Source organism: Dermacentor variabilis, chromosome 1 (assembly GCF_050947875.1).
Source record: "Dermacentor variabilis isolate Ectoservices chromosome 1, ASM5094787v1, whole genome shotgun sequence".
NCBI classification, from domain to species: domain Eukaryota; kingdom Metazoa; phylum Arthropoda; class Arachnida; order Ixodida; family Ixodidae; genus Dermacentor; species Dermacentor variabilis.
This window is the reverse complement of record NC_134568.1, coordinates 190,632,094-190,644,976: the sequence shown is the minus strand read 5'-3', so window position 1 is coordinate 190,644,976 and position 12,883 is coordinate 190,632,094. Positions and strand designations below refer to the sequence as shown.

The following is a 12,883-nucleotide window of genomic DNA, read 5'->3' as shown; positions in this document are numbered from 1 at the left end:
CGCTTACTTGAAAAAGAATTTGCATTTCTAGGTCGGTCACTATAGATGCAATATCTTGTCTTTTCATGCTCAGTGATTAGCGATGCTGTAGTTGCGCATGCTATGCTGGCCTTGCTGGGACTACGCCGTTTCTAATAAAGCTCAGTTGATAGTCCAGTCGTTGTGGTGTGAACCTCTCTTCTTGTCCTTTGTGTTTTGTGAGTGGTTTTTTTCTTTCAACTATGTACCAACTGGCCCGGATTTCAACCCTTCTGCGCCACTAGTGGTGGCTAGCAGTGGAACACTAGCAATGGCTCCCTCCTCGTTTCACAGGCATCTGCACACACAGGTGCAGCTGAGCCCTGAATGTGTTAATCAGGCCTGCTCCTGACCATGTCAGCAGCTTCAAATGGCAATGGCTGGTGCGCATATACAGCACCAAGACAGCCAGATCCACAGCAATCACCATGGAATACAAATAAAAGTGGGATTTCCCTTTCAGCAATATTTCTTTCATAAATCATGTAAGCTTGACTACTCACACTGAACATAACACTATTAAACTATGTGAAACATTTAGTTTTGAACAAGTCTTGAACATCACTAATTATACCTTCAGTGTATTGACTAAATGATCATTATGGCTTTTTATGATACTAAATGCTACTCTTAAAACCTTGCTCAAATCAGTACAAAAGGAACCTCCAATGTATAGCTTTTCCCATAATTTAGCGAAGTGCATCCTCAGCAATAACAACAGCCAACCCTCTGTCACTCTTACTTTGTTGAGAAAGTTTGTCAATTTAGCTTTCTTTTTTCACCTCAACCATTTGTCTGAGCCAATTCTTGTCTGGACGTTGATCATCTACTAAACGTTGACTTGCCTGAAACAAATTCACACAAAAGCTCGCCTCTCATTTTTATTGTGAAATACACTACCTGTGGGTAATATCAGAATAACTCAGCAGTAATAGCCACCACTACTGACTATCTATAATAATAAAAAGCTACTAAAACCAGCCTTTGTTAGCCTGTAAACTCATTGTGACCAACGTCTCTTTACATCTGAAATTTTATAACTGATCTTTGGCTTTACAGCCAAACCTGTATATAACGAACTCAAATAAAGCAAATTATTCTTTGTATCAAGAATGAAAAACTTACTGACTGATACTCGCGTAAGATAACTCCCTAATAAAGAACTGGACATAAGGTACATCGAAATTGGCGCCTCTGCTGTCTGTGCCATCAGGCCCTTGAATGTGAGAAGCCACCTCGCCCGACGCTTCAGGACGCACTTTCAGTGATGGATGTGCTGCGCCGGTATGTGCCAACATTGATGGAGCTGGATTGACGAAAGTCTACATAATCTCATGCATCAAGAATGCAATTCTTTGTGATGCTTGGTAATAGCTCAAGCACAGGAAAAAGTTACTGCTTACCGCACATAGTTTTGTTCTCTATAAATGGATTCGTTCCTTGCTTCTTTTCTCTATTGGAGGTAACAAATCCATATATAATGAATGCATCACAAAAGTATATGTTCGTTATAGATGAGCTTAAGTATATTGAATCACCTGACACATATGTAGAACTATTTTTATGTATAAACGTGTTCGTTATAGCCAGGTTCAACTGTAATTGCATTTAACTTGCTATGACAGGCCAGCAATAAGAATATGCCTAATATATCATGGAACATCATCCAGAGAAATTTCGCCCTGTGTAAAAGACTGCCAGATTCAATTCTCTGTAAAAAATTGGGTATAAAGCTTTACACATGCAATAACAGGGGTCAAGGTCATCACCACATACTGTTGCATATACCATGGTGGCAGCACTATGCAAGGGACATGCAGTCAAACCCACTAATAATAAACAGCAGGAAGCATCAAGGTTTATCCTATATATTAAAATCACATTAAATCAAAGTGAAATCTACACAGAAATACCTTCATTATATCCAGTAATCATTACAAGCACTGATATTAGCATTTAAAAAATTGTGACCAATTCAATGTGAACGAAATGCAAGCGTGGTGCCTCCAATGGGCCAGAAAATGGTCTCTGGTTTTGATGGCCTGCCAGCAGTTTTCTGTGTTCATATGTGGCACGTTAGCGATGTTAAATTACAAAGGCACTTTTCATTGTCATCAATATGCAACCGTGCAACTGGTATGATCACATGGGATCAGCAGATTGGCTTGCCAAGTCAAGCCATTAACAAAAGTGTGCATGTGCATCCAGAATGTGCCATTTCAAGTTCCTCTTGTTGAGCATTTGACATTTTTGGTAACAGAATACATATCTTGAGCAGCGAGCTGACAAACATTTGCTTTGCTGTAGCCAAATTTGTCTTGTATGGTGTGTTCTTTCTCTAATTATAGCAGTAGAATACTTACAGAAATAAACTAAGGCTAATTAAATTTTATATTTACTTCCTTGTGTCCAGTAACTTGTTATATTGGTGTTCATTATAGTATTGAGGTTCAACTGTATATCCAGAGTTTTCAATGAAGTGAACCCATGTGCAAAAAGCTTTCATCAATCACTCATTATGAAACAGCTTAGTTGTAAAACCAAACCAATAAAAAAATTTCTTAATTATGCTTCTAACAGGTATGGTATGTAGACTATGACCATAGGTTAGAGTTAAGCCAATCGGAGGCAAATATGTTGCTTTTACTGATAGTGGGGAGGGGGGGGGGGGGAGGGTGTGCAGCAGCACCCTGCCTTGCGTGGATGGCTCAAGTGGAGCAGGATATGGATTATGTAAACTTTTCGAACTGCACCATAGTGAACATACACTGTTGAATGGAGCAAAAAAAAAATCAATTTTATATTACAGCCATCACCCTAAGCCAAAGATATTACTGTTTTCATTTTTTAAACATTGAAAAGATACTTAGTTTCCCTGGAAAACTTATCAATGCTGATTAACTTTGTAATGCCAAGATCATTTTCAATTAACAATGTGTTAGTAGCACAATATATAAAAAACTATAATAGAGCTGAACTTTCCTGCCAAGTATTAAAAGTGACTCACTTTGTAAACACAGCTCCTTTTTCTTTATTATAGTCTTTCTTTTTTTTGCTCAAGGACCCAGACACATCTCAGCCTTCCACAAAAGACATCTCTTGATTAAAAATTATGGGGTTTTCATGCCAAAACCACAATCTGATTATGAGGCACGTCGTAGTTGGGGACTCCGGAAATTTGGACCACCTGGGGTTATTTGACGCACACCTAAATCTAAGTACATGGGTGTTTTCACAATTTTGCCCCCATCGAAATGTGGCCGCCGTGGCCGAGATTTGATCCCACGACCTCATGCTTAGCAGCCCCATCTCTTGGTTTGCCAAAGCAATTGACATAAAAGCCAGTCATCACTTCCACAGCAATAAAATGAAAGCATAAAACATAATTGGTTTTATTAAGCCATAGTGCATATTATTCAGTCTTGCTGAATTTTTCAACAATATATTTTGTGGCAGTATTACGACCTTCTAACAGCAGCATATAAACACATTGCAGTAAGCAAGCAAATGACACTCCAGGTCCTATCTTTATCATTTGCAGTTTCTCTCACAAGCCACTCCCCCCAACCATCTCTCTCTTTGACATAGTGAAAAAGCATAACCTCATGCAGAGAAGCAAAAAAAAAGACAGTTTTATCATGGCTGGTTAAAAAGCCTAATAAGATAGTCCCAATCATAAAAGCGGTTATACATTACATGAATAATGGTAATTAAATATATTAGGCTATAAAAACATAGATTATATTCCTCACCAATGTCATGTCCTGCATCATGCAACTCCTGATAGAGCTTGGCACTGGAGCGTGCAAGGATTCCATCAATTGTTGGCTGGAGCTGGCCTACCAAGCCACTATTACGCCATGTTGCACCACACCCAATACTGCCAAGCAAAGAAAAATTCAGTTCACAAGATTAATATGCCCACTAAGAAACTATATTTCTGTTGGTATGTTATACAGGGTGTTTTTTTTTTCATTTTGTCAACAGAATTATAAGAAACAACCCATGACATATAGTACAATTTTACTTCATGTGCTAGATTACTCTAAGAGGCAGAAATTATTTGCATCAGAAATCAAAATGAATATTTGACTAATGAACACATTTTTGCTAATTAATGTTCAAACTAATTATTTTACAGCACATATTACAATTTATGAATCGTAGCCAGTGACTTTGAAAGTTATATCCACTTGAAACGAATTCTGAAGATGGCACCAGTTTCAAGTTGTGTTCCCAAAGATTGTGATGAAATGCATTGGTGCTCCAGTAATTTTTTAGCTTCAATGCACAAAAAATTGTTCCGTTAAAAAAGTAAGTGGCACAAGAGTGCACATTTACCACAAGTTTGACAGCATTAATATCGAAACTGGTGCTAGATTCAAAATTCGTTCCAAATGGATGTGCCTTGTGAAATCACTGGCTCCAATTTGTATAGTGCAATATTTGCACTAAAGTAATTAGCGATATTTGTTAAAGTGATACTTTGTTAATTAGCCAATTACACATTTTCATTTCCAGTGTAAGTAGTGCCCGCTTCTTTGGGTAATCCAGCTCAATGAGTAGATTTGTGCTATATGACACAGAAGAGGTTTTTTTTGTTCTTTTTTTTTTTAATTCTGTTAACATTTAAAAAAAAACACCCAGTATATATGGATGTACACTTTAAGTTAGTAAATTATAGGAAAAGCGCATCACTGTATCACTCCAGATTAGTAGACTACTCTATCAAATTATATCTGCATTTTTACAATAGAAGAAAATTGCTTTTAAGTGAAGAAAATTAATGCCACACTTCACGCCTAAACCTAAAGAAATTGATGCCATTTAACTTCACACCTAAACTGCTATGACCGTGTTGTCGTGGTAATGTAAATGCTAGTTAATGACATTTTCACATATTTCAGTCTAGTTCATGAAGACTTGTAATGAATTACATGTAATTAATTACTTGTAATAAATTTTTTGGTAATTTTGTAATTTAACGATAACTTTGTTTACTCTGTAATGCTCACTGTAATTCGGTTACATGTTTAGTAACCAATTACATGTAACCAGTTAGATTTTTGACAAAACAAGCTCCGAGAGGTCATGCAGTTTTGAGCACTTACATTTAGCGGGAACTACAAAGTCCAAAGGGATGAAAACCTGTACACGGGTTACCTCCTTCCCACAATCAGTGTCTTGCAGCTACGACTTAATCACCTGAATACGCATGCTTGAAGATTTGCCCACCTCTCTTTGAAGTCTCACCTCAGAGTTTTTCTCTGATATTTCTCTCTGTCTCTCGTTCCTAGAAGCGCCTTTAGGCGGTCTTTATAGGCGGTAAGAGCTGCTCGTCAATTATCCTTCACTTAGTGCAGTCTATGACTTTTCTGACATAGATGTTTTTGACTGTTAAACACATGTTTCTATCTGTTTGATATTAGGTGACTCATATACACCTATTTTTGTGATTGTAACACACAAAAAGTATTTTAAGGGCTCAATAATATGCAGCTTTGTATTAAATTACATTACAAATTTGGCCACCTTTTCAAGGAATGTGGCTGCATTTGCTGGCATTCACCTAAGTCTAAATGGCTAAAGAGTGAAGAGCGCCAAGAGGAGGTCCACCAGATATTCAGCAAGGAATTGAAATGGCACTTCTATGGCTCGAGGCCAATGACCACTCGAACATTGATGCCAGGAAATCATGAACCTAAATACGATTTTTCAGTTTTTCACTGGCCCGATTGGGAGTGCCTTCCCCTAGCCCCAGCAACAATGAAGTGCTGCCCTTCACAGAGAACCCATATGTGAGTATCACGCCAATGAGTAACCACCATCTTGTGAGCAAGGTGTTTGTATGTTACTACAAAGCCCCATCTATCCAGTGTGCACATCAATTGAGTTTTCAGTGCCCCTCCATATGTCTTCACAAGAAAATGAGGGAAAATTACCGAATAAAATTTTGAAAAGCAATTCTTATAGTAAAGAGAAACAATGTGTGAAGAGCTACAGAGGACGCAGTGAAAGAGCCAGGCCAGCCGGTTCTATTTAGTGTATCTGCGTAATGTTAATAATAATAGAAAGGAAGGCAACCTTAAAATAATTGATTACTTTTTAGTAATTGTTCAAGTACTTACGTGGGGCAGTAATGGGTAAACGTAATCAATAACATTTTTTAACCAAGTAATTATAACCGGTTGCTTTTTTTCTTGTAATGTGTACAAGCCTGATTTTATGGAAAGAAAGCTCTTGTTCATTTTGAAATGTAGCCCTGTTTTGATCGATAAGCGATTAATTAACCTTGGCTGTATACTGCCCAACTGTATGTCACAAGGTGGTAGTGCAGAAATTGCAAGGAGGCACGGCCACTGTCTGACATTTTTATCTTTTCTGGCACACCTAGACTCTGCTTACAGTAAGAATGACACATTTCCAATTCAGAAAGTGTAATCCATAGCTTAACATATTTATTCTTGTATGCTTTGGAGCAATGCAGATGTGCAGGGCACTATGCAGAGACCCCCCAACCGGGAGCACTACAGCACATGGCTTACACTTTGCTTACCATGGATGCCATGCACTGCAAGGTTTCTTCTAAGAGTAGATGCCTTTGTACAATTAGTAAATTAAAGCAGCACAACTGTTCCACCAAACTTTCACAATAGCAAAAGTCAGTTCACTGATGCATTTTTGAGTGTACATACACTGCAAAAGTGATGTGAGGGCAATTCTCAATATATGAGACAATCATAATCATCATCATCAGCAGCAGCAGCAGCAGCAGCAGCAGCAGCCTGGTTACGCCCACTGCAAGGCAAAGGCCTCTCCCATACTTCTCCAACTACCCCGGTCATGCACTAATTCTGTCCATGTCGTCCCAGCAAACTTCTTAATCTCATCCGCCCACCTAACTTTCTGCCGCCCCCTGCTACGCTTCCCTTCCCTTGGAACACAGTCCGTAACCCTTAATGACCATCGGTTATCTTCCCTCCTCATTACATGTCCTGCCCATGCCCCCATTTCTTTTTCTTGATTTCAACTAAGATGTCATTAACTTGCGTTTGTTCCCTCACCCAATCTGCTCTTTTCTTATCCCTCAACGTTACACCCATCATTTTTCTTTCCATAGCTCGTTGCGTCCTGCATAAAAGGTCTTTTGTGAGTGCAGTTTTGCAGCAAGTTATAGACAAAATACTTACCGGCCTTTTTCAAGAACAACTATGTCTGTCCATCCACGTTTCACAAGGTTGTAGGCAATTGAGTTGCCTATTACACCAGCACCACAAATGACCACTTTAGCAACAGCTGGCAGAAGTCGCTCCACCATCTAATGCAAGAAAGAATTTATAAACATTTGCATGCCACGGCAAACGCTCCCTCTGTGATTAAGGCCACCATTTGTTTTTAGTTAACACAATGACACTACGATATTCCTGTAATTATAGAATGCATTAAGTTTCAAATAAATGGTCAGAATATGTTTTATTAAGCTCAGGTCCGTGCAGTGCTGGTCACATAAGAGTTTTCTACTTTTTACTAGAAGAGAGAAGACATACATAAACGTGGAACACAGATCACAAGTTGGTTTCTGTTTGAATAAACTGTCGCCTTCCATTTCACACCTTTTGTAATACCCACGTTACTTGTGCGCTCTGAATGTGTAATTGAGTGGCAACATCATCTAGGCCCTCTCTTACTATAGCCATAGCCACATACAAGCCTCAAATAAATGTAATTTAGCTACTTCCATGACAAGCTATGAACTTCAATTAGTAACAGCTTGTGCAGGGCAGCTTTTCTATTTTTTCCTTTTTTTTAATCTTGAGAAATTTGCTATGAGGCATTAGTGCAAACTCTTAAAAAAGGACAAAATCTAAACACATAAAACCCTGCATGATGCAGGTAGTGCAACAATTACATTACAAATGTACTGTCTGTTATCCAATTATAGCCCTCTGGGACAATAGGCTTCAGTTTTGTCGTCATGAACATCTTGTGGCTTATGTCCAGAGTCCCAGAACACTCAGGAAACAATATTAATGCTAACAATTTTAAGGAGTTCAAAGACAACAGATTTGAATAAATGAACAAACATTAATCAGTCAAAGCAAATAGGGTGGCGACCTCCCATGTGGTGGGGCCTACAGTCCAGGATTCCACGCGTTGCAGCCACTACCATCATTACATCGGTTAGCCAGCGCTAGCTAGTGTCTATGGAATCAGTTAGCAATTCTGCCAAGGAATGGGAGCAGGGGAACCAGAGGTAAAGCAGGAATGGCCTGGCAATGACAGAACATTTGGAAAAAAGATGTGTTGAGTTCTGCAGTACAGGCAGTGTAGAGGTAGGAGAACACGAAGATAGTACTTAGCCCCTTAAGGGTTCTTTTTTTTTTTTTAACTACCACAGAGGCTAATTTTTTGACATAATATGATTCAAGGACATAGCTCCTGCAACTACGTCTGCAAAAAGTGTGAAAAATCTCATCCAATAAAATTGATAATGATAGAATGTATACCGTCATCAATGTTGCAAAAAGGGCTCGTCATGAGCCAAAAAGTGACGATCGCCCATGATGAGCTGAGGTTGTCAAAATCTTTTAAGAAGTGTGAGTTTGGGAGTTCTGCCATACAACAGTCTATCGGCAAGAAAAGAAAGGGTGTGATATGGTGGAGTGTTATTGTGTAAGGCAGAGGTCAGCAAGTTAAGAAGGAAAACTTAAGTTAAAAGGTTGTAAGCAGAATCATCCCCAAAAGGGAAAAAATGTCATTAACCTCAGAGTAGCACGAAGCTACAAAGGAAACTAGTATTTGGGGGGTCTCTCAAAAAGCTTCGCAGTTGAAAAATTTGTCCTGGTCTGGGGATCACACCTGACACCAATGCCTTTCTGAGGTAGTCACTCTACCATCTATACTAAACAGGAGGCCAGCAGATAACCAAACTAGGTCGAATTCATCACCAACTTGAAGCATACGAAATACAATCCCGAATTCTGAGCAAAAATAGCCAAACTATTTTCAAATGCCTCAGTTGGCAACAAGCTTTACCTCCTCAGAAAGAATAAATTTGCTTCTCTTATGCTGTCCCATCGATTATGTGTTGCCATCTACCAAAAAGCATGACTAAGCACAGAGACAAAACTAAGCTCGTCTATGGCATTGTTAGAAAATGTAAGTACCGTTGACGAGCTCGGCTCATCCTAGGCCACTTTTATCTGAAATGCATGGATGAACCCAGCTTGTCCAAGGCCTGGAAGGGGTTAATATTGCAAATCAATTCTGAAAGAATTTTCAAGGTAGAGGAAGTTTCATGAAAGGGTAAAATCTGCTAGCTTCCTGGTTAGCTCAGCAAGTAGAGTGACCAGCTTGGAAAGGCGTTGGCCTGGGCTACAATACCCAGACCAAGACTATTTTTTTCTTCAACTTTGAACCTTTCCGAGACACCTGTTATGGATTTCCTATTTAGCTTCATGCTACTCAAACATGGATGACATTTTTTTTCTTTCAGAAAACTCCTTTCACCTTGCGCACACAAGCAACACATGACAAAAGACCGAGAAACAATTTAGCGGCTATTAAGTAGTATTCATATCGCTACGGTGAGTGCCACAACGGTCGCCTTAGCGGTAACAGATGGCGCCACCGTGCCGGTGCAGCGAAATCGGCATTTCTTTTAATTGCGTCGCCGCAGCTAGACGACGCGTACTTCAGATTTATTGTGGACAAAACAAGCACGCAATGCCTGCGAATTTGGTTTTAAACTAAATCCCTCACGAAATCCTATATCTGTGTGAACGTTCCGCATGAAAAAAGCTGCGGTTTAGCGGCAGGGATCACGTATACCTGGCTCTCCTGTTTATGGATCGAACACTCTGTACATCTCTACAGGCTAGTCGGTAACCCAACTTAAAGCTACTACAGCGTAAAAACAGAGAAGAAACGAATAACGGGGGCGGACACGCTGTGCCTGTCCATTATTCGTTTCATTCTTTTTCTTTCTTTACTGTAGTCGCTTTCTATCACTAACGATACAGCTTTCACAGCCTTTATTGACACCAGCCACACCGGATATGTATGAAAAACCATACGACTTTATGCTGTTTTTTCACACATACCTTAAATACAGCTAGGGCAGTTAGTACTTCGAATAGTCTGCAGGACAACCGATTTTCTGCGCATAATGCACCCAACCCTTCAAAAATAGATACCCCACATCGCGTTGCGATTCTAATTAGCGCGACAGGAAATTTATAGCTATAGTTCAGGCCAAAAGGAGATTAAAACGAGTCTATGCATGATAAAAAGAGAGTAGCTAGCATCCGCTATCAATAATCCTGCTGCCACCTGCACGGTTCCTTCAGCGAGGCTTTTAAATAATAATAATAATAATAATAATAATAATAATAATAATAATAATAATAATAATAATGAGTTTACCACAAGCTTTGTCCCTGCAGAACCGCGCTAGCGCGCCAGTTACTACTTGCATCTCTGATTATTCATATAAATTTGAGATGCTTTAAACCTTTGATTTTGAAGTCCACTGAATCTACTACGTCCATTCAGAACGGTTGCAGGCGGACGTGCACCCCACCTTCCATAAACTTAAAAGGCATGCTTAAAGGTCATATACGGCACGTTGCGTAGCTCAGCAATAGAACACACTCTGACTTACTTTCAGATATTTAATAAGAAGGCTCGCCGACCTCGCCTTTCCTCACAGTCTTCCGATTCATGCCCACGATCGAAAGACGTTTAGCGGTTCAGTCTTTCAGTCAGCTGTTTGTCTCCTTGTGCACCCGCGCTGCCTTGTTTACAACCACTGTAAATATCACCACCATCCGACTGACTGCGAAAACTAAACTGCACCCATGACTGCACCCCACAGACCATGGCGGGAAAGCTATGTATATTCGAACACCTAAAAATAACTGTTATCGCTCACGCCGCTGAAAGCTCGTTTTCCTACACTGTTTCACATCATAAACTGCGTGAATTCATGACGCCGCGTCGTTTCCACTCCTCCCCCCCCCCCCCTGCCCTGTTTCGGGTACCATGGAGCTGCGGCATAATCTGTTTAATTTGAGTTGCGGTGGTAATATCAGAAAACTTCGTGCATTGGAAGCTTTAAATGTAAACATCTTCGACGCAGATCTCTGTCTAGCGCATGCACTGCACATCATGAAAGGATTCAAGAAGCAGTATGAGAAGTTCTAGACGCAGTTTCACTATGCTGCCGCTTTGGGAGGGAAGAGCAAATGATAAATGAAAGGTAGGAAGCTTTGGAGTACTGCTTAAGTCGCATGATGTCAAGCTTCAATGAACTATTGTGATACGTAACCATTCAATTTACGCGCAGAAACTCAAAGCTGTGGCTTTTGATCAATTAAGCAATTAGCTAATTATGGATGAAATCAGCTGCTTGCATTAGAACTGCGACAGTCTGACTGGCCCATGTGTATGTGTTTAAGCTGGTTTCTGTTAGATGGTCAGCGACAAACATGGTTCTAGGAAATGCATGATTACCAACGGTGACAATTGATAAATTGTGCACTTGAGCGCTGTAGCCTGTGCATTTATGCACACAGTCTATTTAGAGCAAGACTGTTATAGGGTCAAATGTCTTGTCATTCTTCTCCTTACAGCAAGATGCAACATTATCACGTTAAATCAAGTTTTTTTATCTACATTCTCCTCACTGCATGCTTGTAATCGGCCAATTTTCTTTCACTTGTCATCTTGGTAACCTGTTCATCATACAGTGAGAGTCCTTCATGAATTTTTGCTTGGTCACTTATACCACTTCACCAGTCATTGCAAACTCACTTCAAGCCCTCTAAATACTTGGGCGCAGCGTCTGTAAATAAAAAACGGCATCAACGATTGTTTCAGAGATTTGGCTGCATTTCTTGATCTTGCTCTCTGCATGGCTTCGCCAAGATTGAGACATCCCCGCAGTGAGCTGGGGCACGGGCTACCCCAGTAAATGCAGATACCTTTTCCGGTTGATGAATGCCCAAGGGCAGCAATGAAGCCTGAAAGTTCAAACAAAGCAAGCAAATGGGCTCTACTTCCCTGTGACCATGACTCAATGTGCCAAGCTGCGTCTTGTACTAGCCAGCCAACTTTATTGCTCCCTACCACGTTGCACCACAGTGTGTTTGAACCTTTATTTGGAATTTCAGTACAACAGGCCTATTGGTTTGCACTCTAAATTATGGGAGTGCCGGCAGAGCAATTAATGTTTTTTTTTCCTCTTTGTTTCTGAGCACATCCTTTTAGAGGCAATGATGTCCTTAAGTAATAAACTAACGCTTGTAATATCCAAGTACATCCTTCAGTGTTTCCGTGCTTTATTAGGCGGGAACTTATTACTGCTCACCAACAGTACAAAAATACACTATCACTGTGCTAAGAATCAGCAAGCGAGCCAGGTAAATGCCAGCCACCATCTCTGGCTGCTGGTGCTACAGTGGCAGCTTGGGGTACTTGGCATATCCCGCCATTTTCAATGCATACGGCAGGACACACCCTGTGTACTTTGAGCGTTAATGTTAATACATGACAGAGAAAGCAAGAAACAAATGGCCCTCTTACTTCTCACTAAAACAGCTAGCATACTGATTCTGCAGATAAGCCGCCAAAGCGAGCAGAACAGTGGCACACTGCAAGGAAGAGCTTCAGTAGGGAAAAGAACAGCCTCCATGAGGTTTCTATTTTCGCTCCACATCCTCCTATGGGTAACACTGCACAGAACACTGTCAAAATTCCTAATGGCCAGTGCTCTAAGACCATGATGGTCATATAGACCACCTGTGTATTTAGTTTGAACTAACAAAAAAAAGAATGCCTGCGACATATAGCACTATTCCACCTA

The 12,883-nt window shown here is 40.2% G+C and overlaps 1 protein-coding gene across 1 annotated transcript in view; it reads right to left on the bottom strand.

Annotated features, from left to right (window-relative positions):
* Positions 1–10,842, bottom strand: part of LOC142590179 (pyruvate dehydrogenase phosphatase regulatory subunit, mitochondrial-like) — a 96,813-nt gene extending 85,971 nt beyond the window's left edge. Inside the window, exons 1-3 of the mRNA XM_075702078.1 lie at positions 10,682–10,842; positions 7,209–7,336; positions 3,771–3,898 (exon numbers count right to left, since the gene is read on the bottom strand). Of these exons, the coding sequence (XP_075558193.1) occupies positions 3,771–3,898; positions 7,209–7,336 (256 nt within the window). The 5' untranslated portion in view covers positions 10,682–10,842. The remainder of the gene's footprint in view (positions 1–3,770; positions 3,899–7,208; positions 7,337–10,681) is intronic.
* Positions 10,843–12,883: the final 2,041 nt, after the last annotated feature.